The sequence below is a fragment of the Sinocyclocheilus rhinocerous genome, unplaced genomic scaffold, assembly GCF_001515625.1.
Source record: "Sinocyclocheilus rhinocerous isolate Xijiao unplaced genomic scaffold, SAMN03320098_v1.1 scaffold662, whole genome shotgun sequence".
In the NCBI taxonomy this organism is placed as follows: domain Eukaryota; kingdom Metazoa; phylum Chordata; class Actinopteri; order Cypriniformes; family Cyprinidae; genus Sinocyclocheilus; species Sinocyclocheilus rhinocerous.
The window spans coordinates 2,765,835-2,790,796 of record NW_015639782.1 but is presented as its reverse complement, the minus strand read 5'-3'; the positions used below and the strand labels follow the sequence as shown (position 1 = coordinate 2,790,796).

The window sequence follows — 24,962 nt, the reverse complement described above, 5'->3', positions numbered from 1 at the left end:
GGTCTTCAGTCTATGATTAGCTCACCACCTCTTATCTGACAAGTCTTGGGGTTTGAGTCGTTCGTTCATCAACGTGACAGCCCCATAAACCTAACCAATGCAGTCTGAGCCGGAAAAAAAATTGATTAGTTCATCTCTCGATTCCTTTGAATCGTTCGTTCTTTTGTCACGTGACGTGACAGCATTGGATAAAGAAATTAGTTAATTTACAAGCTTCCTTACAAACGGGTGCATAGTTATTATTATTATTATTATCATCATCATCATTATTATAATTATTATTTACTCTTACAGTTACGTGATGCGTTTCTGGTCTCAAATTGTTGCTTTTTACTTCTTACAGTTTATAAATGTGTGAATTTCTGTCATTATGGTTCTTTTCCATAACACTGAATGTTGTAACAAAGGTAATAAAGAGTTGGTTACTATTATGAAGTCTCTTTCTGGCTCAGACTGCATTGGTTAAAGCTTATGGGTCTGTCACGTGATGAATGTACGACTCGAAAAACCCGAAGACTCGAGAGATGAACTAATCAATTCTCTTTCCGGCTCAGACTGCATTGGTTAAACTTATGGGGCTGTCACGTGATGAACGAATGACTCTGAAAAACCCGAACACTCGAAACAGGTGAACTACTTGACTAATTCCAAGAAAGAACCTAAAGGATGTTGCGCATGCGCGACTGAACGAATCACTCCCCGAGACGACTCGTTCTTCCCGAGTCACATTAAATGAACGAATCTTTCAAGAACGACCCAACACTAATTTAGAGAGCACTGAGGGTAGTGATGAGAAGTTCGGATCATTTTACCGACTCGACTGCATTGGTTAAAGCTTATGGGGCTGTCACGTGATGAACGAACGACTCGGAAAAACCCGAAGACTTGAACCAGGTGAACTACTTGACTAATTCCAGTACAGAACCTATAGGATGTTGCGCATGCGCGACTGAACGAATCACTCCCCGAGACGACTCGTTCTTCCCGAGTCACATTAAAGATTCGTTCAAAACGAACGAATCGTTCAAGAACGACCCAACACTAACTGAGGGCTCTGGGCGGGCATTAAGGGAGCAAGCTAGTGAAACGTTGCACGCGCAAAAGAGAAGGTCTGCACAAATCCAAAAACTAATTTTAAATGCAAAATTTATTTTCGTGCGCTCAAAATATTTTCTTCTTTGCGAGACAAACATTTTCTCCACCAGACTCAGTTCGCGCGCGTGCAAAACGCACTTTTGCGCCTCAAAATATGATCTTTCGCGCGCAGAATTGTGGCAGAGATGTAATGCCATACTAGCCTACCCGTAATGGCAAGGGGGCGTGACGTTTTCGGACAACGTGCACTAGGAGGTTAGCGAATCACAACACATTGGGCCAGCTAACCAATCTGAGCCCATTGCGTATTTCTGAGGGACGGACTTCATAGAACCAGAACCGATCGTTTTGACGAAAAACGAAGCAAGAACACGTTACACTGCACCCCATAAACACAAACAAGCCTTTAAAACACTCCCTCGATGAAATGTAGGCTACTCAACATGTGCCACCCTGCGGCGATGGTTGAAGAAAGACAAATGAGAAAGTACTTCACCATATGCTTGATATTATCGCATGGTTGGTGCTTTACTTTCTTTATAGTAAAGTAAAAGTGAACGATAACGATTTGTTTATGAAATTACTGTTGAGCTGCACCATACATGTATTACCTAGGCTACTACAGAAAGCAGATTATAGTAAAGATTAAGCAGAAGCTCTATGGAGGGCAAAATGCTACACCTTCAAGTGCACGATCACATTACAATCGCAAGTTCCTCAAACCATAAACACTTACCTTCCGTTTCTGCATTCAGTACGAGTCTCGTCTGTCTGGATGAAAGCAGAGGAGAGGGATAATGTGTTGCGTTTAAGTGGACGAATTAAGCAATCTAATGCAAAAGAATTTCTTTCTGAACCTGGACCTTTTTAACAATGCACACTTGGCGGTGCTTCGTCGCCATTATATTTGTACTTGTTTGGTACTTCTCAGAGTTTGGACAAATATGGACACAAGCCTTCTTTTGTTTCTTATGCTTTTTTTTAAATTTCCCTTTCAAAAAGCAAGACCGTGAAACAAGCACTCAGACGGATGATACATCTGAAGAAACAGAACGACAGGTAACAATTATAGATTAATCCGGCGTTCCTGCATATTTTAACGTAGGTGACTTGAGAACATTAAGAATAATATTTCTGCCGAACTATTCTTATTTTTATTCTTATTCTTACTTTGAACATGTGTATAGAGTGGTTGACACTGTCCTGTTGGAAAATCTAATTAAACTACTAACTATGTTTTGGAACAAAAAGTTTCCATTAGCTGGTTCAAGCTGGTCATTAAATGGTTGACCAACTGTCATGTTCCAAAAACCTGTTGAACTGGACTGGACTGACCAGCTGGTAGCTGGTTTCTTGCTAGTCTTATGGTCTTGCAGCTTACACAATGTAAATAACCATTGCAGTCTCAGACCAGCTAGAAACCATTGTCTGTGTCCCAAAACAAAACTTCTAGCCTAAGTCGGATTTTCCAGCAGTGCAATTGAATACATACCTGTAATGGTTATTGTAAATGGATACATAACAATTAAGTCAACTTTTAGGCAGAACTGTGGGAAGCATTTGGACACATTATTACTATAGTAGGCTACATAGCAGAATTAGTTTTCATGTCCAAATAAATCATCAGATTACGTTTTGTTCCTTATTTCTGTACACAGGGTCTTCCAGAAAGCAAAAGCTCTTACTAAGTGACCTAATTTCTGTATTCATGACTCTGATATCAGTTAAATTACTGGAGTTTAATCCCTTGCACCTTAATCCTCCTGTTTCAGACAAAGAAAGGTCACCATGTTGGTGTCACTGATGAGATTGATGCTACCAGAACTGGACAAACTGTGTCTCAGACAATGCAATATCCAAATGTACAGAGGTCACTTCTCCAGGGTAAATAATAATTTTGTTGTTCGCAAGCTTCACCCCCATTGTGCCTCTCAAGCATGTCTGGAGATAGTGACTAAAGGAAATTTCTTGACATGACCATGAAATTTGTTGTAAACATGACATAGAACAGGAAGCTGAGGATCAGATAATATGGTAATGTTTCATAGGTTTGTGTGGCATTTATACCCTGTTAATTTCCTCACCAAAAGAGACATACATGGTTTTACAAGGAGATCATTGCAGTTGTGCATGATTAAATTTATTTATTTATGTTTTTGTAGTCTTTAAATGTGCCTATGCTCACCTGGTCCAGCCGTGGTACACGGTCCCAGAATTTGGCGACAGTCAGCCCCTTCATAGGACACTACAGAGGGAGTTTAACCTGGTTGTCGAGAGAGTCATTTGCAAGGCAATGAACTTCGATCTGTCTGTTACCAGTGTGGGTTGTATTAGGATCTTCACTCAGCACCTGCGTAATGCAAAGCAGTCAGATGGGTGAGCAAGTTTGTCTGTGTCATTATGCCTCATTTATTCTCAGAATATTGTATAATATTATGACATGAGTGACATCACTATCTTTTCATTATTTTTCTTCCTTTTCTATCAGCACAGCAACTGGGCCTTATGATTCTTGAGCTCATGTTTTAAAATCAAAGAATTTCTGCCAAAACTCATGGACTTTCTATCCTAACCTATGACTGATCACCTGATGCAGTTCCAGGAATACTGCTAGTAAAATGAGTCATTATGAAAACTGTCTTGTTTATTTGTTTACCTGTTTCAGTTCTCCAGTGTTCGGTTCAAGATCTGAGGAGATGGCAGTCCTCAGAACCTTCTCTGAAGCTCTGGTGCAAAACCTTTTTCCTGAGTACCTTTGGGAAGCAAAACTCTACCGGTGTGTCCTAATTGAGATTGTTGCTACAAAAGGTTAGTCCTACTGAGCTTTGTGCTAAATAATTTCTAATGATCTTTCTAATGATCAGAACATTCATCAGCTGTCTGGCATCAACATTTGTAGCATTCATTATGTTTAGGACAGTATCTCTGAAACAAATGTTACTTTGCCACTCAATGCTTTAAGGCTTGTCTCAACATGTCACTTTCTACAAACTTGTTCATCTTCATTTTTGTGTGCGTCAGTACTCATGGATGTCAGTACAACTGATCTTGCCTTTGTCCACAATGGTTATGGCGACAAAGAGTGAATTATTTCTCTAACTGCCTCCAACATCATATTTAATATAAATTCAAAATGAAATTTATTTTATAGAATTAATTGTAAATCAATAAGATTTTTTTTAATCAATATGTTTTTTTTTGTATACCAAATCATGATTGTTGGTCCTTCTAAATTGTCTTTTACAAAACCTTTACTGTCTTTCTTAACATATTCTCTTCAAGGCTGCACTTATCTGATAAAAAATGCAGTAAAAAATAATGTGAAATATTATTACAATTTAAAACTGTAAAGTGCAATTTATTCCTATGATGCAAAGCTGAATCTTCAGCATCATTACTTCAATTCTAATATGCTGATTTTGTGATCAAGAAACATTTCCTTTTATTATCAATGTTGAAAACGTGTGCTGCTTAATATTTTTGAGGAAACTGTGATACATTTGTTTCAGAATTCGGTAACACTTTACAATAAGGTTAATTAGTTAACATTAGTTAACTACTTTAGTTAACATGAACTAAGAATGAACAATACTTCTACAGCATTTATTAATCTTAGTTAACGTTAATTTCAGCATTTACTAATGCATTATTAAAATAAAAAGCTGTGCTTGTAAACATTAGTTAATGCACTGTGAATTAACATGAACTAACAACGAATAACTGTATTTTCATTAACTATCATGAACAAAGATGAATAAATACTGTAATAAATGTATTGTTCATTGTTTGTTTATGTTCATTAATACATTAACTAACATTAACTAAGGGAACCTTATTGTAAAGTGTTACCCAGAATTATTTTAGAAGTAGAGCAGACCCCAAACCTTTGAATAGTAATGTTTAAGTAATTTTTTGTACTGTTCTAATTGTATTGTGTATTTTCTACTAATGCACTGATTCTTTGTTACTCCTGTTGTCCATCTCTAGCTCTTGATGTGCTTGTGACATGCCTCTGTAATCCAGACAACCTGAATCAGATGGTGGTTTTGCAGCTGGATAGAGTAACCTCTAAAAGCTCAACAGTAGACCTGCTAAACTCAGATAGGGAAGGCACACCATCTTCCGTGGGAAGTGAAGAAGCACAAGTGTAAGTCATCTCAAAAACATATAGTTTAAGCATACTTATCATATTAATCTCATTTGGTGGCCTCGTTCTGGTTTCCACAAATTCCACAGATTGACAGATGAAGCAGAGGATGCTCAGTCTGAAGACAGAAAAGAAAAGAAGAAGGGTGATGTATCTTTCTCTTTCATTTTAGTAAGTGTAAATTAATAATGTAATAAAGTGTAATTTAATGACTTTTTTCACTGTTATTTAAGCAGGCAATAGGATCAAAGAACGATTTTCTAAATTTGTTGATAAGGTCAAGTCAAAGAAAGCCAAAAAGAAAAAACATAAGAAGGAGCAAGAGCTTTTACAGAGGGCTTTATCGTCACGAAGATCTGCTGTTATTGAAGATGATGGTGCAAGCAGCAGAGAGGGCTCCATTAAAAGCTGCATGGACTCGGATTATGTATGGAAAATGTGCATATTAAATTCATTTACAAAGCTTTTCAGTACAACTAAGTTTGGCTGTGCTTTCTTTTAAAAGGACAGTGAAACGGATGTTTACCTAACAACAAATGTCCAAGAGGATATGATGGAGTTTAAGCTTTCCTATGAGATGTGGCGGGTGGGGAAGTGGGCAGTCCGTGTTACAAATGTGAGGCATATTTTAAAACAAAGAAAGCTAAACAACGTGCAAGCTAAGTTGAGTTGAATAATTAAAAAAAAAAAAACATTGTCTTAGGTTCAGAAGGAAAATGAAGAGCTGTGTTTCACGGTTCACCTGGAGGAGAGAAATAACCCTGAGAATCTCAACTGGGATGTGAAAAAGACCCAATCAGATATACTTCATTTCCACAGCCTCTGGCAAGTGAGAGAGGAAATGGTGAGGAATCTTCAATGCATCTGTTCTATCGAAACCCAGACTATTTTGTATTATAGTCATTTATATTTTACTCATTATTTATTATTGATTTATGTATGTAGCTGCTTGCTTTAAAATCTTTTTTTTTCTTCTCTTTTTGCTGTTATTTTTAAGGATAGTTCAACTTTACCCTCTGTATCTGCAATAGTAGAGAAAACAAAGAAGGATCTTGATGGTGCATACGCAGAAGAAGTTAGATCAGCCTTGGAGCACTTTTTGCAAGTAAGCTGTCACACACGCACTATCTAGAATTAAAGAAGTAGAAATAAATACCTGGCAATGTTTTCCTCTCATTTCCCGTCAGGAGCTGGTTTCTGATGCACAACTTGGTGACACTCAGCCTGTATTCCAGTTCTTGTGTCCCATTGTACAGCTGCTGAGTAATAAGGAACATAAGGGAGGTGTCTGGAGTTTTCTGAATGGACTTGCAAGCTTTCTTACTCCTGGCCAAGATGAGGATGAGGTAAAAACAGATTTTAGGTCAATAGCTTAATAGAAATCTGATGATGAAACTGATGAAACACTACTGTTTAAAAGTTTAGGGTCAGTAAGATTTTTTTCAAAATGAATTCATTCTTTTACTCAATTAAAAAAATCTTGCATCATTTTAACTGCTGTATTTTTGTGTTTATTTGTTTTTAATTTTGTGTTTATGTAACTTGTATTATTCCAACTTAGTTTTTGTTGTGAAGATAGACTTAGATGCTGACATGGCAATAAAAATAAATTACTACTACTATACTTTTACTCCGCATGGATGCATTAATTGAACAAAGGTACAAAAAAGAAAATATTAGCCAGCACAACTGTTTTCAACATTAATAATAGTTAATGTTTCTTGAGCAGCAAATCAGCATATTAGAATGATTTCTGAAGTGTTATGTGACACTGGAGTAATGGCTGCTGAAAATTCAGCTTTGCCAGCAAATGAATAAATTAAATTTTGAAATAAATTAAAATAGAAACAGTTATTTTAAATTGTAATAATATTTTGTAATAACATTTCACAATATTACTGTCTTAACTATATTTTTGATAAAAAATAAATCCAGCCTTGGTGAGCATGAGAGACTTCTTTTAAAACATTTGAACGGTAGTGTATTTATATAAATATTTCATATATTTGGATCAATAAAAATACAGCAAGATTTGAAATCTTGTCCAAATAGAGCTAAATTTAGTTGATTTACAGCATACACTACAGGTCAAAAGTTTGGAATAATTAAGATTAAAAAATGTTCATGCTGTTACCAACCCCAAACTTTTGATCAATATTTAATATATTTGGATCAATATATATATACATCAAGATTTGATGTCTTATCAAAAGAGCTAAAGTTTGTTGATTTACAGTAGACATACAGTATACCTTTAGCTTCAGCACAAGGTAAATTATTGAGAATACTGCCACCCTCTGGTGATACTATGTTTTTTCCCAGTCCCATAACCCCAGAGGAGAGGATAAGCTTGATGAAGCAGGAGCCTCAGGACATCACAGTGGACCAACAGCACAGCCAGCCTGCATCGACACAGATGAAGAGCCAAAGGAGGGCATTGTAGAAGGGCCAATAGCTACAAACGTTAGGTTTTGTAACCCTCGTGAAGAGACTGAAACCTTCAGAAATAGAGAACCGGATATGGAAGATCAGACCTCTGATGAACAGGATGTGGTTTCAGATGGACAGGAGAGTCTTGCTGAAAGTTTCGATGTCTTTGTTAATAGGTCAAAATTAGTCAGTCCTTCAGGACACTCCAATGATATCTCAAGCTCAGTCATGAACCATACTGAAGGCGTAGAGTCTGACTCAGATGACGGCTTTAGAAGAATTCAGTCTGGGGGGAAAACAAACAAAAAAGAAAAGTTAACTCACAAAAAGTCAAATGGATCACAAAAGTTCAAAGTAAAAGAGAAAACTGGACAGCTCAAGGAAGAGATGGCAAATCAGCCACAGGCTCAGAAAAACGAGCCCCAGACCAACTGGGAGCAAGTCGAGGCTACCAAAGCCATATTTGAGTTACTTAAGGAAATAACTGGTATGATGTAACTTCCTTGTCCTGTTTGGCTTTTATGATCACCAAGAACTGAAACTAAAAACTGATTTTCTTTGCCATTCAATGTTTGTCTTTACCATCTTCAGGTAACTCAGTCCTCATTAACATTGTTGATGCCATTCTAAAAGCAGTCCAGCTTTTGGTAAAAAAGTAAGTATCCCATTTCATATCTATTCAAACACCAAATATATTTAACAGTATGAGGAGATAAGCATAAGCTTTCCTCCCATGCAGGAAAATAAACAACTTTTTAAAAAGGATGCATCCCACTGAAGCTCAGATTGCATCCTACATTGACAATTTCCGGGAGAATGTATGGCCAGAGGGAAATGTGCCCATCCAGCCGCCACGTGACAGTGAGGAGAAACACGCGACCAAGGAGAAGGCTTTGCAGCTTATAAATTCAAAATGTATGTGCAATATTTTCCCATGCCTTGGTAAAGACCTAGACCCTCTCATTTTTTTAATGATTCTTTCATCCTTACCAATATGCAGTAATTGTTGTGGTGGTTTTAGATTCAAACTCTTTAATCCTCAAGAAGACTGATGTTGAAACTTTGTTCAAGATCTTCCAGGACACAGAGGAAAACAAGAAACTGGTTTATGTGAGGACTCTAGCTAAGATTGTTATGAAGTTAAAATCCATTTTGAAACGTATATCCAGATTAACATTTAAATTCTTTGTGTGTGTGTGTATGTCCATAGATGCTGCTGCCATACCTTCTAGGGGAGTTCCTGCCTGGAGAGCCTGCCTTCGGTTCAATGGCTAATCTAACAGTTAAGGATTTTGTTTCCTAATAGAAAGAAGATATTTTTTATTGTAATCTGTCTAATGTTTTTTAATGTTCATGCTTTGACAAGCATGAACACTGATATTTTTACTTAACAAAAATGCTAACCTCTGTTAAATTTAGCATTTTAACAAATACACTGTAATTATGTTTCACTTCAACAATGTTACAATATCTTGGGTGTAAATTTTAAACTCATATATATATATTTTAAATATCACTATATGTAAGTTCACTTTTTGTTTTGTACCTTAAAATTGTACACTGTGAAGAACTGATTTTCTATTTTAATAAACAGCACAGGTTACTCAGGACAAAATAGATAAAATCATTGTGATACTGATCAAAATTTTACAACAAGACTTAATCCATACTGGGTCGATCTGTGAGGAATGTATTCGAATAATAATAATGACAATAAATATATTTTACTATTAATTTCGAGTCATTTAATTTCTTGCACCTTAGCAATTCGTATTATAAGAAAAAATACTATTGAGTTAACACTGTTGACACATATTTTTCGTACTCCACTTCAAGTTACAATATTAAATGTTTGCTCCTGTACTTACCACGTCTGTCAAACCCATGACGTAACTATGCTAGGTTGCTACAACTGTACGTGTTTGAAGGTTTTTCTTTAAACGGCTTTAACCATATCTGTTTTTCTTATTAATCAAAATCACTCGAATTAATAAAGCCAGTCACACATAATATGTTCTAATGATAAACCACGAATAGGTTTACAGTTGTGTGAAAGAGCTCACTTTTATTTAATCGCACAGTTGCTTCTCCCCCACTTTATGTTGGTATGGTCCAGTCCCAGAGAGACCGACTAGAGAGAACAGGCAGGAGAAGGAGGATACTAGCGAGCGAACGGCTAACATCGATATTTAACTGAATCGACGAAACCGACGTCTGTTGAACTAAAAGAATTGATCCTGATTCAAAGTAACAACGTCGATACCTTATGTTTACGTCTTGGCTATCCAATTAAACCATGTCAACCCCAGCAAGACGGCGTCTGATGAGAGATTTTAAACGGTAAGCGGCACACAAAATGCTAAAGGCCCTTGGTAGCGTTTTGAACACCGGCTGCTTTCGGGCTTTAACATGGCGACTTTCCCCCCCACAATAGCCATTTATTAACGTCATTATCCCTCTCCGATCATGTATTTGGATGTCATGTGTGCGGTATTTAGTGTTGTCGTGGTGTAGGTGTAGTATATGTAATGTAACTTCTCCGGGTAACTTGTTTTTCAGTCTCCAGGAGGATCCACCAGCAGGAGTTAGCGGAGCCCCGTCGGAAAACAACATCATGGTCTGGAACGCTGTCATTTTTGGGTTTGTATCATTTGTCTTTTTTTGACAGCGATGAGCAGTAAACAGAACACACTGACAATTTTGTTTGTCTCAGACTATTCGAGGTCTGTAAGATGACATCTAGCTTGTTAGCGGTAATGTAAGCAGTTTTAAATAGGCCAGATGGCCAATGGTCCCCCATAAGAGGTGCTGGTTATTTGATCGTTGAAGTGACAGACAGTGTCCTGAATAGAGCTGTGTTGTGTTGGAAACAGGTTATAATGTCATATCCGTAGACTGTGTACTTTGTTATTTTTGGATTATAGTAATGCACAGGTCTGTTGCACATTGGCCAGTGTTTTTGGCTTTGTTTCTTGCTGTCATGCCAAGTGTTCTGTGTAACCTGACATGTTGACCCATTTCTTCTGCCTACAGCCCTGAAGGAACACCCTTTGAAGATGGTAAGTCAAGAAAACACAAGCTGTTATATGTTTATTTTGATATATTTTTTTCAGTTTTAATGTGGTAATTGGAGAAATGGCTTCAAAGATTTTGTTTCATTTAAGAAAAAAAGATTTTTGCTCACCTAGGTTGCATTTATTTGATTTGTACAGTTAACACCGCAAAATATTATTACTATTTATAATGACTTTTCTATTTTAATATATTGTAAAATGTCATTTATTTCTGTGATGGCAATGCTGAATTTTCAACAGTCATTACTACAGTCAGTTTCATACGATCCTGCAGATGTCATTTTCATATGCTGATTTGCTGCTCATGAAACATGTCTCTATTATCAGTGCTAACAGTTGTGCTGCTTAATATGTAGTTTTTGTTTTTTTGGATGAATATAAATAAATAAAAAACAGCATTCATTTGAAGTAAAATTTTTTTGTAACAATGTATTTAGGTCTTTACAATGTGACAAAATGTGGCAGTCTTTACTGCCACATTTGGTCAATTTAATGTGATCTTGCTGACTAAAAGTATCAATTTCTTTTTATTAAAAACTTACTGGCCCCAAACCTTTGTATAATGCTGTATTTTAAAAATATTACGTAAAATTATAGTACTTTTTAAAATTATTTTTATTCAAAGTGAGTAACATTATAAATGTCTTCACTGTCACTTTTGATCAGATTAATATGTCATAATGTAAACCTTAATGTAAACCACACTGACTGCTGAATAAGGGTTGAGCTTTGGGTTCCAAATAACGACAACCGATTAAATGTGCCACTGTATAATTGTGTAATGGTATTTGGCATGGTATGGTTCTTTTTGTTTACATGTGGAAAATGGTTTTTGCTTCATATTTTCTTTTTCTGCTTGTCATAGGAACTTTCAAACTAACAATAGAATTTACAGAAGAATATCCAAACAAACCTCCTACAGTCCGGTTTGTCTCCAAAATGTTTCACCCTAATGGTAAGTTTTACATTGATAAAATCCTATTATTGCATTTATAAAATCTTTGCATATTAGATTCCTTAAGTGTAAGTGTGTACATATATCACATTGCAAGAATTAAGTGTCAGTGGACCATAAAATATAATTGTATTTCTTTGTTCAGTTTATGCAGATGGTAGTATATGTTTGGATATTCTTCAGAATCGCTGGAGTCCAACATATGATGTTTCCTCAATTTTAACCTCAATACAGGTATGATATGTCTGCACTTATTTCTGCTTTTTTGCACAAACTACAGGGTTCAAACACAGTATGGAAAAGTATAAAATTTTCTTTTAGTATTTTTAAATCTCTGGATAAGTATGGAAAAAAGAAAACAATATGGATAAATGTTTGTGTTTCCAGACTGTTGCCCCACTCTGTTTCCTACAGTATAAAATTGAGAATTTCTAAAAAAAAAAAGTTATTTTATTATTATTTCTATTCAGGTGTCACCATTGCCCTGTGCTTGGCAGATTTTTTGTCTCACTCCATTCCTGATGGATCATTTTGCAATGAAAAGCACTTTTTTATAATTAAAGAAACAAATTTGTATGTCTTATAAGTAATTAAAACAAACATTCAAATTGAATTTTTCTTCATTAGTGCTGTCAACAGTTCCACTACTACTACACTACAAAGTCAATACTGAAATTTTAAAAATGTAATGATACCAGCCATTCTGCAGGAAAGGTGGTACGTGTGATCGCTCTGGCCAGTCAGACGTGTTTAAGTTAGTGAGAATACTCTCAATACTGCTCAGAATGATGGAGTTTTTATTCAGCACACACTTAAAGTTTTGTGTGGTTTCATTATAACCAACAAAATGAAAATAAGAGATTCATTGTGCAGTGTAGATGTATTCATTGATTATAACTGGAGTTTTTGCAAGAGTGCAGACTATTTAAATGCGGGACTGAATCTGAAATTGCAATGATTGTCTTGGTGATAACCATAGCAGTGGATGGGGCAAAAAAATAGATAGATAACTTATAGACTTGCCACTTGTTCTATATAATACATTTGTTTATTAATTTTATTACAAACTTTTCACTTGACCTTTATAAAGCAATGTTTAATTAATTGAAAAATATTTTTAGACTACATGCTACAAATATTTTTGCTTTTGTACCGAAAACAAGTGAAATTTTATTGGTACCGACTACTGAAATTTCGGTACTATGACAACACTGGTTTGTAGTAGTTGGAGAGTATCATATTGTAAATTCATATTGTGAATTTGACCTTTAATCGTTACACCCTTAATTTATTTTTCATAATATTGTCTGAAAATCTACAGAGAAACCTTTTTTGAGTCTGGAAAAGTATGGAATTTTGAAATTGGAAAATGTGTAGGAACCTGAAACTAAATGTTTTAATTAGCATGATTTTTGCTTGAAACTCTTCTTTATGCCTTTTTGATAGTACTGTAAAAATGTGAGGACATTATTCAGGTTGTTAACATGCCTTTCATTGTCAGTCTTTACTGGATGAGCCGAACCCAAACAGCCCTGCCAACAGCCAGGCAGCTCAGCTGTATCAGGAAAACAAGAGAGAGTATGAGAAGCGTGTGTCGGCCATTGTGGAACAAAGCTGGCGTGACTGTTGACCCTCCTTACAGTTCACATATGAACAATAGTCCGCCTCGCCAACAAGAGGAAAACCCCCTTGCTAAGAATAAAATAAAACACATCATGTTTTGAATCATTCTCCATGTACTCTGTGGAATTGTCTGTTCTGTAGCTGTTGCAGGATTAGAGTGATGTTGTGTTGTGGTCTCCCTCTTCATGCAGAACCTGATCCTAGATGAGGATGAACCTTAGTTTTACAAAATATTGTTGCTAGGGTTACTTGCTTTTATTTGGCCTGTTCTCATTTTTGTCATCTTATTTCTTTGGTTTTATAAGTTGCTCCTACACTGTGGGCTGATTTCATTTTGGGTATTAACATGTTGGTTGAGAGTGATTTCTTTTGAGTCTCTGCAAAAGTGTCATACCGAATGTCGCTTAATGTGTCTTTCAGAGTTCCAAATTAAACTGCAAGAACATTAAAGATGGATGATATATTGTCTTGTACGGAAAGCTTAGATGTTTCAGAAACATGCCTTTATAACTGCACTTGGAAAACCTGACCTTTTAAAACCAGCTTGAAAATTGTAATGTACCAAATGTTGGAATTGGCCCTTTTTTATCAAGTGCAAGTGCTTTGTTCTTTTAATTAAGCAGTTCATGTGTTGCCTATTGACACTATGTGCCAGTTTGTCAGCAGTAATTGTTCGAAGGTACACAGTGATCTGTCTGTCCCACAATATTATTTTGTGTCTTGCACCCCAGATGCATTATTTTGCTTGTTTTCTTAAGTTCCATTAAAGTGCCGTTTATTTTGCTTCTCCAAACATATGGATGTGATGCTGTCATGCAGTATCCATTTAAGCTAATCTTCATTTTTCTAATTTACCAAGAGTGTCGGATTTGCACTAGTAACCCATGTAAGAAACTGTACATTTTCTCAATTCTTGTAAATAAACAGTAAAATTAACTCTATGGTTTGTTCTTTAACAAAGATAAGCATTTACATTTCATTAAATGAGCTAGAAAATGAACAATGACCAGACTAAATTTAATGTGTCAGTACAAGCAGACTGGTTGACAGTATTCGCAATAGCAAACTTTACAGGGATTGCTGTTCAGGCATTTGCCAGACAGGGAGTTGAAAGATTTAAGGTTGAGATAAATATTGAATTCTACAATCAACAACCAGAAAATGACAAAAAAAAAAATACTGTTTTGTAATTACTTAAATTATATTTTTATATTTCAAGTGTTACAACAGATGAAAGACTGAGTGAATGATATCTTGTCCATTGTGAAAACATAAAATGGAATGTCATTTCAGAGAAGAGCACATGCTGCCATAAGGCCCCACTACTAACATCCATATCAATAAATATAATTCACAGGATATATATGACAAAAGTTAAGTTGGTAACATGTGTTCATCATATGGTCTTGAGCTAACCTATGACAAATCTGGACAAAGTGTACAGAAATACATGGTAAAGAGAGGCAAAGGGTACACACTGTAGTCATTGAGAACTGACAAGTTTTCCAGGCTTTAAAAAAAAAATATTTTACAATCTTCGGAAACAAATTAAAGGAAAAGTAACAAGTAACACCACTTCGCTTTTATTAATGGTCATCTGTTGGTTTCTCAGAGGCCTGCTGAGCCTAGTCATTGTGAAGCCTGAGGTTTCACCAGTTCATATCGTCCCACCTGCCCCTCCTGCAATAGCTGACCAATCAGCTGTTCCTTCTGAACTCTGCGGCTAACCACGAGGAAGCGCTGTCGGCTCTGTCCGTATGATTTGCTGCGCAGCCCATATCTTTGGGATACTTGGTGTATCTGCCTGCGCTCTTCATTGTTAAGCTCTGTGGAGAAGCGCAGGTCATCTTGACGGTCTGAACTCGCATAATTCCGAATTATTTCCTCAATATCACGCTTAGTTAGCTGATTACTGTGCCTGTCCATGTCCATACCGAGTCCTTCCCTGGTAAACTGCTCTTTGACCTTGATGGGTTCAGCAATGCCCTCTCCTTCTCTACCCAAACCACCTCCTGTCCAGCCCATCTTACGGAGTAGCTGGTTACCAATGTTGTCCTCCTTGATCTCCTGCCGCATGGATTCCTCTCCAGAATGAGCCATGATTTGATTTCGGGAAATTGCATCCACATGGCCCTCTTTCCTGAGGTTGGACTTCACCACAGCTTGTGTGCGCCGAAGTGTGGCGAGGGCCTCCTCTGCTGCAATGTGCTTCACTGTCTTTTTGGGTCCAAGGCCAGCAGCCACATACTGACCATCGAGGTAAACTTCACACCTCCAGCGATGGTCTGGCAGAACCGTAAACTTGTAGTCAGCAAGCACTTTATTAAATTGAGCAGTGTCATTTATTATGCAAATAGCGTTATCAGAGTTTTCAAGGATGACCAATTCACCTAGCTGTGCTTTCTTGTTGCTTTGCTGGGCGTAGCGACTGCCAGGCTGGTCTGTAGTGTGGTTGCCTCCAGAAAAATTCTGCTGCTGTTGCTGCTCTTGTTGACGAGCAGCCTGGTTCATTCGCAACTTCCTTACTGCCACCTCTGCCGCTGCATGTTTTGAGCTCTTCTTGGTCCCTCTGGCTTGTGCCACCAGCTCGTCCTGTAAATACACACTACAGAGCCATAAATTGCTGTTGGGAACCGGGTCAAAAGTGTAATCAACTTTCATGCGGTTGAACGCAGCCGAGTTGTTGAGTATACAGATGGCATCATGTGCATTCTCCATGATTACAAATTCTGTCCAGTGTTTGCTTCGGTCAGGCTCATACTGGCCCTTGGTACTAGGGAGTGGCTTGTCCTCGGGGTTGCGAAGAGGTGGGGGGAGGATTGGGTTTGGAGTGTTAACCTGGCACACCACCATGTCATTAACGTAAGTATGCTTGTACAGCCGTTGCAGGACACGAATTTCCACCGGCCTCATGAACAGCTTGACGGCCTGTTCTGACGCTCGGTCTCTGGCACCGTTTTTGCTTCCAGAGTACCCTGTGGCAAGGTACACAGACTGACACCTAAGTTCACATGCATATCCTTCAGAGGGTACTTTTCTGTTTTTAGGAAGGTCAGCGGGTGGAATATCTCTTAAATTAACATAGATGTACTCTGGGTTCGTCTTGCAAGCCTGAATGCTGCGGCTGAGTATGAAATTGTAGTTTGGCATGTCTGGTCCACTCATGAACGCAGGATCTCTCAGGGTAATGGCAACGGCCGATGATACTCTGGTAATCAGCCTCTGTTTTTCGTCAATTGTTGATGTGGGGATAGATAACAGCAGTGAGGGTGTTGGGAGAAGGCCAGAGCCGCCTCTGCTTGGACCGTCGTATAACCTGCTGAAAGCCTTGTTGGACGTCGGTCTATCCTGGTGTCCAAATCCCAGTCCACGCCGTCCGCTATCCCAGGCTCCAGACCGTCCAGCACTTCCGTATCCATTAGCTCGGCCTGCATGTGAGAATGAGTCCGATTGTCTGGCAGTATGCGCCTCATATCTAGCGGTGTACTCCTGTTGCACCTTGCCCATGAAGTTCGGGGTGGACCCTCTGCTGCCATAGCCAAGCCCACTTGTGCCACCCGAGGCAACGTCCTTACTTCTGTGCTCAGGCAAAAAATCATAACCATACCGGTTACCATTATACGGTTGATGATCTGGTTCCCTTTGTCTTACGTCATTCATCTCACCCCTCCTGCGCTCCTTCTCGTTTTCTTTTTCGTCAGTTTCTCCAATTCGACTGCCACTGCTTCCGCCACTTACAAAGTGTACTGGTTCAAATCGAGGTCTGGATGTGAATTTTGACAAAGGCATCTTCCTCATGGGCTCTTCACCTGAGATATGAAATCAAATATGATTAAAATATCCATTTACATGCAAATGATTACTCAATGTTATTTTGTTTAAATGCTGAATAAAATATTTACATTTTATATATTTGATGCAAAACACCCACAGAATAACTTTTCAATGCTGTGATATATGGATAGGTAGATGGATAGGAAGACTGACTGGTCGATAAACAGGCAGATAGATTGAGTTCAAGCATTGATAGACTTACTTCCATCAGATGAATATAGCCTCTTTTTTGCTTCAACGTTTGGAACTAGTTCATATGAGGGCATTTTGCCAACATCAATCCCTTCTGCCATCTCAAGCACCTTGTGCATCAGTTGGGAGCCATACCTGCCCAAAAAAGAACAGTCATATTGTTGACAACATGCTTTGGTTGGCATTACTAATGTATAACTTTGCAATTAAGATGGTCTGTATAAATATGACACAAAATAAACTTTGCCCAGGACTTTTGTGATATTAGTATTCACTCAAACTCCCGCCAAAATTAGTTAAACAGCCCAATTCTCACCTGCATCCCAGGAAAACATGGTTGACCCAGACCATCGACAGGGCCAGTAGCTTATCAAGAGCATTTCCCTCGTACTCTTCAATGTGTTTCACAATGAACTGACGTCTAGCGGACCAATGCTTGTCACTCTCGTACTGCTGACGGCAATCATCGATATTACAGTTCCAATAACGAAGACCAGCGGGTTTACTTAAAACACACGGGCCCGTTGAATGAGGTCTGATCATCCCGGTGTCTGACGATACTAGCCAGTAGCTAACCGGAAACAACGTAGTGCGCGCAGTGTATGCTGGGAAGTTCACACGGCCCAATAAAATTATAATACACCCGATGCAGAACAGAATATGTAAACTAGCTAATGCCTATAACAATCACGCAATTGCTATTTAAGTATAGAGTCAGATGCTGAGTTTTACTGAGTGGTTTGCGAAACAAACTTAACAAAACAATATTCTCTGATCTGTATTTGCCCAGCATATTTACTGTGACATTTGACAACACGAGTACAGACCTCGCAACAGTCTGTCCTACAGATTTACAGCAATTTGAGCGATATCTCTCGGACATAATTGTATTTTGAATAGCACAACCGCAACTCTTTAAAGTACAGCGTTCGTCAAACATGCACTTCGGAACACGTTTGTTATTCTCCCTTATGGTTAAGCTAACCAATAGTTTCAATGGGATTAAACTGAAAGTGACGCAGTAGCATCTTCATTCTCTCAAACGGTTCTTCATCGCCGCTTTGTCATGCTAATGCGCTTTTAAGGTGAATTACGCGACGATGTAGGCTACAGATGTCATTGGGATGCGCCAGAAGATCTGTCTAATGCAGATGACTTTTACATTTTCCAACTACCTATTTAAGGACATATTCAATTGCTGTAATAAAGATTAACTGACATTGTTGAAGAAGCCAGGTTGGTGTCTTCATCTTTCAGTTTGCCATCCAATGCAAGGCCACGTTTCTCTTTGTTATTGGCAAGCAGAGGAGTGACTCTATATTCCTTCTCAAAGGTGGAGTTCGCATTAATTTGGTCCCTGTTACAAAAAGGGGTTTGTTCACCTCTCAAGAACAATCAAAATCAAGCTTGAAGTTTTTTTTAAACACATGAAAAATGTGTAAAATTATTATATTATTTGACTGATCAGTTTAACATCATTTATTAAATGTGCTACAAAAATTATACTACAAATTCTCAGTCAAATTCACAAATGTGATGTGAAGCACTCACCCAAATTCTTCATTCAGGACACATTTGTGGTATTTGTCCGATGAGTACAGCAGTACATCTGTAATTTGCTGAACTGAAACATACAATGAGCTAAAGTTTATTCTGGATCATTGTGGGAAAAACAAACTTCTACTTAAAAGCAGTAATGAATCATTCTTTCATTCAAAGGTTCTATATACGCTTTGTAACCACTAGATGTCGCACGGGACCACTACATCATCTCAGACCAAAACAAACACGCGCTTCGACCACATTGTCCGTCCACACCCCCCTTATGCAACAAATCAAGAAAGCGAAATATATAACGATACTGAGATACATTTGGCTTTGCTAAATAATGTCAAGTCACAAGGTAAGTATTTGGCTACCGCTACACTAATAGAGAAACGTGGCATATATAAGTTAACCTTAAGCAGAAAGCAGACGGGCTCCTCCATCTTGCTTTTACAGAGCAATAGAAACCATCACAGAACTTCTAATGGATTCCACTACAAATACCACATTACAATCTATAAACTGTAAGCCATTAAAATCATTACCAAATGGTTTCCACCAGTAGCAGAGTTGCCAAGTTTGTGGTTTTCCTGTGAAATTGACCTTTGGGCTGGTTTTATTACTAGACCTGACACTGTGTTTTGGGTCTTATTCCATTAGGAATTAATAGTCTTAACATGCCATCAATAGAAGGCAACAAATTACCAATAGAGACCCAAAGGGACCATTAAATTTTCCATTAAATCCAATACAATTCCCATTATAACCATTAAAACCATTACAAATTCTATAAGGGTTTCTATAGTTTTTTTTTTTTTTGTGCTGATTGTATATATGTAAAAATCGTATATATCACTTTTACATTGCGTGAGTGGATGAATACTGGCTGTTTTGTTTATTAAAATGAATAATAAAAATACTTACTACTGATTTTGATTTTCTTCACTACTTTACTGGTCTCATTATTCACTTTAACTTTGATAGGAATGGGATCTCCGTGATAGTAGAGCTGAAGGGTGAGAAATCAACAGTGAACAGTGAATGCAGAACTGCATATGATGAAAACATCCCAATTTCATAAATTATCTACAACAGGTATTTAATACACTGTACCTCTTTCTCCATGGAGGCCTCCACGTGAATTGGTTTGTCTGCAGTGATAAACTGTTTGTTGAGATCGGTTTTGGGTCCGGCTGCTAGCTCATTTTGTGCATACTGGATTTTACGTATAATCAAACGGCAAGTGTCCCTATTATTGGTAGAAATATTGGAATCAGAATAAAACTTTATTCATTTCGTTTGTGAGTATCTTTATGTTAAAATGGAGCAGTACATACTTCTTGTCAACTTTTTCATCTATCTCGTCTTCTTCATTTGCAATATATGCTTTGACTTCATAGTCAACCCCGCAAGGCTGTAAGAGTAAACATGTTACATATTAGAGAAACAGTTTTCTGTTTGTGAGTGTATTTGTGTATGTTCATGTATTTCTGCTACTGTACCTTCCCGGCGTCCTCTGGTGCTGGTTGAAGGGACACTGAGCATGGGAGATGTACTGGAATCTGAGACAGAACAGGAGAGACACAAATGAAGGATGTCCTTGATTGTTTTCTCAATTCTTAATGCATAATTGTGAATTTACATCAAAAGTGAAGGGATGTCCTTGGTCTCCAGCTTTCTTCAAAAGCGCATCCTGCATTGGTGTGTTTGGGGGCTTGGTTCCCTCAAAGGGATACATCTGAATGCGCTTTATCCAGATGTCTTTTCTGAAGGAAATTCCAATCACATCCAGATCCTCTCTGCCATAGCGGAAGGCACATGCAAGCTGTACCCACACTAAAAAAATAAATAATTTAGATTGTCTAAATGATTTAAATTAATGACAAATGTTCATATTGACAGCGTATTACATTAAATCATACCCTTCCTTCCATTAAGAGCTGAAGGATCAATCTTGAGCACCCCATCTGAGAGGGAAATTACAAGTCTTTTGAACTAGAAAAGTGTAGTGTGTATAGATATACATATATACATTTAATTAAAAAAAGTAGAAGTAAAAACTTCCCACAATGTTAGGGAATAATATTTTTTCAACGTAAAGTAGCCTAGAACGTACCAACTGGGTCAATACGTTCCACATGGTCCACAAAGTCTCTTCTCCCCAAATAAAGGCATAACTGTAATAAATGATTACTGAGTTGATTATCATGTGTGCTTGTGTCTTATAAATATGTTGCGAGCAGGGTTGCCAAGTCTGCGGTTTTCCTGCGGAACGTGGCTATTTTTAAACTGTTCCAGGGGGTTGTTGTTTTCCCAGGCAGCTTGACATATTGCATAAAATGCAAAGGTTCGACATGTTGCATAAATTATATTTGACTGAAATGCCTAAATTGATATATTTTACCTATTTTATATTCTACTAATGATAAAACTGTGCTTGTCAGAAAGTCCGTTCCGGAACCAAAATCTATTATATTAACCTATTATATTAGCCTTAAGAGCTAACGAGCATGAGCGGACTGTTTACACATGTAAATTTGGGTATTTAACACCCCTAACACGATGTGAGGTTGAGATAATATATTTAAGAATGTTTCTTTATCGCTTCCATTTGATATTTATATCTATATTTGATAATTGAGTGTGTATTTGTTACTATGGTTCCAGTTTTAGTGATTTGCATTGTGTAAATCTGTACTCAATAATTCTCATTCTACATTGTAATTGCATTGTATTATTTGTTGTTACAGACCACAACGTAACGGGTACTCTACCTCAATGTGCCTTATATAATTTAATAGATGTTGCTGCTTGTCTGGAATAAATGGCAGTGTTATTGGAAACACTCATCCTGTGCATGATTCTTTAACTGGAGTCAAATCCATGTTTGCCCGCTATGATACCAGACACTGAGTAAATGTTGGGAGGTGCTACCTAACAGTGCTACAGATGATGAGTTTTGTGAGGGATTGGAGCCACTGAACTACTGTGAGGTCCTTTATGAAAACAGATAGTTTTTATGATTACTACTAGCCTATATAGTGATTTCAAATCGTGTTGTAATGCATAACAGTGACTGTAAAATATCTATTTTAGGTATTGGAGTGGCATGTTTTGAGTTTTGATGTTTGGGCTAGGGTCACTGGGCTAGTTTTATTGCTCAGATCTGGCAATCCTGGTTGAGAGCATGTGCACGTGGAGCAGATGACAAGTAAGGGGATGTATAAGCAATATAAAAGGAGCCTTACCGAACCATTGCCACTAGTCTTCTTGTAAACTCTGTAGAAACATAACGTCTTGATATTATAATCACTTATAATCATTATGAGAGTTCTATATCTGTTGCTTTTGCATGCTTTTAAAATGTTAGTCTCCATGAGGTGATTAGTCATCTGCATATGCTAAACTTTGCACTGTTACTTTTAAACTCTTGTGGTAATTCTGTCAATCCACTCTAAAAGGGATTTTTTATAATCTGCTAATCCACTAGGATTGAAGACCAAAAAGACTTCTACAGATTTAATACTGCTAATGAACAGGGTGTAGGAGCATTACATGAAGGCTGCTTAATCTAGAGAGGTGTCATAAATATGAATAAAATATTGAATAGTCTTTAGGATACAGAGGAATCATGGTCTTAAATGCCTATTAAATGTTGATTATGATGTTTTAAATGATTTAATGTCTAATATTTCAAGTATTTATACATTCTTGGAATAAATTAATGTGCAAAAACTTACTTTGTCATGGTTCTGGAAAATCAGCTGAAGCTTTCTGAAATGAGAAGTGAAAAGGTTGGAGTGTAAAATGTGCCAGTAGAGGGCAGTCTTTTGATTTAGCAACATTAAAAGTGCCAACATCCTTCCCTGAATTGAGAACAGTGTTTGGAAAACCATTCATGTTTGTATGTTGTCCTGCTAAGGTTTCAATCCACTAGGGCTAATCAGGTAAAAGGAGATTAGCATAACGATAGACTGCTTCATAATCCTCCACCGAAGCCGCACTCAGGATTAGCATTTATCTATTTCTAATGTGTCTCTGTGAATGAGGCCAACCGTTTCAAACCTTCAAGGAGCCAAAACATCAATGATATTTTTAAAGAACTGCCATGTACTTGAATATTGAAGCACTATGTCTGAAAAGTGTTTAGTCAACTTTGTCACTTATTAAAATGGATGCAAAATGAGTGGTACTTTGCTAAATATATCATAAAAATGTGCATAAAATATTTTAACAGAAGTGAAGTTAAATTCTTTTAAAATGTGGGACTGCATGGCCTGCATGGGAAATATTTAAAAATAAATATTTCAAATTGTGAGCTGGAGCATCCCAATAAATAAGATGAATTAATTACTATTCATGTGTAAATGAGTACAAATAAATCACATGAAATATAATACACTTATATGGCCTGCATTTATCCATTTATCCATCATGCTCTTTTTAAAAAATCACACTATTTTTCTATTGATTTGCTTGTGTGGTTCAAAAGTAATAAAATTAAACGAATATTAAACTTTTTGTTGTGCTACAGAAATGATAACAAAACACAATGATCACAATCTTTTCTCAAGTGCAATCAAGATGCAAAGTCTAAGCATCATATATTTAGATTTTCATGATCGACAATGGATATTCTTGAATATGCAAACAACTGATGCTCCTTGGTGTCTTGTCTAGATGATAGCATCTTGTTATCTTTGTATTTAAGTACACTCTCAGAAAAAAAGGTACAAAAGCTGTCACTGTGGCAGTACCATTTCAAAGGGTAATAAAATGCACTATTTAGATACTAATATATGCATTTACTCTACAGATGTACTAGAGTTCACCCTTTGGGTGTTAATAAGGCACAAATGTGTACCTTTTGAAAGGGTACCATCCTAGTGACAGCTTTTGTATTTTTTTTTTTTTTGAGAGTGTACAAATACTATGCCACATTTCGATCTTCCTATAGCGAACAGAAATGCTAATCTTCACATTGAACAACCTCATATAAACAGAATCCAAATCAACAGCTGTCCTGAACTCTTTCACTTTCACCTCAAAGTCTATGCGTTTTTTTCAGTGTGATTACAGTCCAGATCTTACCTGGTTTTGGGAGGGTGTCCTCTGCTTTGTTCTTGGCTGTTGCACGTGAGCACCGTTCTGTAGCTGGTGTTGTTAGTTTCCTAGTGTGTTTCCCAGTTTGTCTCGTCCGCCTTTATAGTGCAAACTCTCCTCCCTCTCTTTGGCTACGTTATAAAATGTTCATTTCGCTCCCAATCCTATTAGTTGATTAGTAGTCACCTTTTTCTGGCTACAATATGTATAAAAATAGACACTGAATTGGACTTGGAGGGATTAGCTATTGAGGAGTACATGTATGAATGAGAGTGTCAGCCTCAGAGTCATTTGGTTGGCTGTAAAAATACGCTTGCATCTCTTGTCTGTGTGCAGAGCTCCACCTCCAACATAGCATGTTTCCATTTAGGGCATGTCCTCACCGTGGCATCACTTTCCAAGTCATGAGGCCAGAATAACAATAATAACTGCTCCTAAAGCTTCATAACATACAGCATGTTCATTCTAACAGGATGAGCAGCATGGACAGCCATCAAAGTAAATTCAGCTTTAAAACTCCTGCTCACATTGTTCCTGTTGGTGTAATAAATTCGTAAATGGTTTTCTTGGTATTAATCTTCTTGGGTTTTGAGGGAATGAGGTGGGTGTCAAACTATTTTAGAACATAGGCTTCTTCAAAAGCAGTTAGAGGAACATTGTCATTGTACCCTCAGGGGGATTTGTGACCCTGGCATATAGTACTACAAACAGCTGGTTGGCTGTTACTACAGTATTTGCACTAACCAATACTCTACACTCAACATTTCTTTGTGATAAACAGACATAACTTACCTAAAATTCACAGTGAGAAACCCATTTTCTATTCAATAACTCTAATAGTGCTGGCTGGCTTAGCAAAGAGGTCTACCAATCACACCTACAAAGGTGGAGGTCAAAAAGGTCAAAATGCATTTGCATTAATGCTGAAGTTATTCAGATGCAGATGCTTGTCTATATATATATA

At 37.3% G+C, this 24,962-nt stretch overlaps 4 protein-coding genes across 6 annotated transcripts in view; 2 read left to right on the top strand and 2 right to left on the bottom strand.

Moving 5' to 3' along the window:
• Window positions 1-1,968: 1,968 nt before the first annotated feature.
• On the top strand, window positions 1,969-9,390 carry LOC107752085 (uncharacterized). Of its 3 annotated transcripts, XM_016567943.1 has the most exons (16): window positions 1,969-2,154; window positions 2,868-2,979; window positions 3,258-3,471; window positions 3,761-3,903; window positions 5,083-5,242; window positions 5,332-5,387; window positions 5,479-5,669; window positions 5,748-5,858; window positions 5,946-6,086; window positions 6,240-6,347; window positions 6,430-6,588; window positions 7,565-8,159; window positions 8,264-8,327; window positions 8,412-8,587; window positions 8,694-8,782; window positions 8,883-9,390. In XM_016567943.1, exons 1-16 carry the CDS (start codon window positions 1,969-1,971, stop codon window positions 8,973-8,975), a joined length of 2,598 nt encoding a protein of 865 aa, XP_016423429.1. In that variant the 3' UTR covers window positions 8,976-9,390. The 3 variants fall into 3 exon arrangements, with proteins under 3 accessions (XP_016423429.1, XP_016423426.1, XP_016423428.1); XM_016567940.1 differs by having other exon boundaries at window positions 8,694-9,390; XM_016567942.1 differs by having other exon boundaries at window positions 5,332-5,413; window positions 5,520-5,669; window positions 8,694-9,390.
• A 390-nt stretch (window positions 9,391-9,780) lies between these two features.
• On the top strand, window positions 9,781-14,256 carry LOC107751989 (ubiquitin-conjugating enzyme E2 A). Its single transcript, XM_016567808.1, has 6 exons — window positions 9,781-10,012; window positions 10,232-10,312; window positions 10,706-10,731; window positions 11,612-11,701; window positions 11,847-11,935; window positions 13,203-14,256. The coding sequence occupies exons 1-6, from the start codon at window positions 9,969-9,971 to the stop codon at window positions 13,329-13,331; spliced, it is 459 nt and encodes a 152-aa protein (XP_016423294.1). The 5' UTR covers window positions 9,781-9,968; the 3' UTR covers window positions 13,332-14,256.
• Window positions 14,257-14,840: 584 nt separating this feature from the next.
• On the bottom strand, window positions 14,841-17,950 carry LOC107751988 (NF-kappa-B-repressing factor-like). The gene is made up of 3 exons (XM_016567807.1): window positions 17,667-17,950; window positions 17,361-17,485; window positions 14,841-17,133 (listed from the first exon to the last, which is right to left on the bottom strand). Exons 1-3 carry the CDS (start codon window positions 17,891-17,893, stop codon window positions 14,954-14,956), a joined length of 2,532 nt encoding a protein of 843 aa, XP_016423293.1. The 5' UTR covers window positions 17,894-17,950; the 3' UTR covers window positions 14,841-14,953.
• Window positions 17,951-18,539: 589 nt separating this feature from the next.
• Window positions 18,540-24,962, bottom strand: part of LOC107752060 (arrestin-C-like) — a 6,883-nt gene continuing 460 nt past the window's right edge. Inside the window, exons 2-12 of the mRNA XM_016567911.1 lie at window positions 23,987-24,066; window positions 22,636-22,669; window positions 21,012-21,072; window positions 20,818-20,862; window positions 20,538-20,731; window positions 20,398-20,457; window positions 20,233-20,309; window positions 20,009-20,144; window positions 19,820-19,904; window positions 18,902-18,974; window positions 18,540-18,707 (exon numbers count right to left, since the gene is read on the bottom strand). Coding sequence (XP_016423397.1) covers window positions 18,542-18,707; window positions 18,902-18,974; window positions 19,820-19,904; window positions 20,009-20,144; window positions 20,233-20,309; window positions 20,398-20,457; window positions 20,538-20,731; window positions 20,818-20,862; window positions 21,012-21,072; window positions 22,636-22,669; window positions 23,987-24,066 — 1,011 coding nt within the window. The 3' untranslated portion in view covers window positions 18,540-18,541. The remainder of the gene's footprint in view (window positions 18,708-18,901; window positions 18,975-19,819; window positions 19,905-20,008; window positions 20,145-20,232; window positions 20,310-20,397; window positions 20,458-20,537; window positions 20,732-20,817; window positions 20,863-21,011; window positions 21,073-22,635; window positions 22,670-23,986; window positions 24,067-24,962) is intronic.

What these genes read in the sequence shown, in the direction of transcription:
- LOC107752085 (XM_016567940.1), top strand. Translation starts at nt 1,969, where the DNA reads ATGCACACTTGGCGGTGCTTCGTCGCCATTATATTTGTACTTGTTTGG. An exon ending in CAGAAAAGAAAAGAAGAAGG is followed by an intron (nt 5,388 to 5,478) that starts GTGATGTATCTT and finishes TTATTTAAGCAG; the next exon opens with GCAATAGGATCAAAGAACGA. An exon ending in GGGCAGTCCGTGTTACAAAT is followed by an intron (nt 5,859 to 5,945) that starts GTGAGGCATATT and finishes ACATTGTCTTAG; the next exon opens with GTTCAGAAGGAAAATGAAGA.
- LOC107751989 (XM_016567808.1), top strand. Translation starts at nt 9,969, where the DNA reads ATGTCAACCCCAGCAAGACGGCGTCTGATGAGAGATTTTAAACG. An exon ending in CAAAATGTTTCACCCTAATG is followed by an intron (nt 11,702 to 11,846) that starts GTAAGTTTTACA and finishes TTCTTTGTTCAG; the next exon opens with TTTATGCAGATGGTAGTATA. An exon ending in CAATTTTAACCTCAATACAG is followed by an intron (nt 11,936 to 13,202) that starts GTATGATATGTC and finishes TTTCATTGTCAG; the next exon opens with TCTTTACTGGATGAGCCGAA.
- LOC107751988 (XM_016567807.1), bottom strand. Translation starts at nt 17,893, where the DNA reads ATGATCAGACCTCATTCAACGGGCCCGTGTGTTTTAAGTAAACCCGCT. An exon ending in CATGTTTTCCTGGGATGCAG is followed by an intron (nt 17,486 to 17,666) that starts GTGAGAATTGGG and finishes TTTTTTGGGCAG; the next exon opens with GTATGGCTCCCAACTGATGC. An exon ending in GCTATATTCATCTGATGGAA is followed by an intron (nt 17,134 to 17,360) that starts GTAAGTCTATCA and finishes TTCATATCTCAG; the next exon opens with GTGAAGAGCCCATGAGGAAG.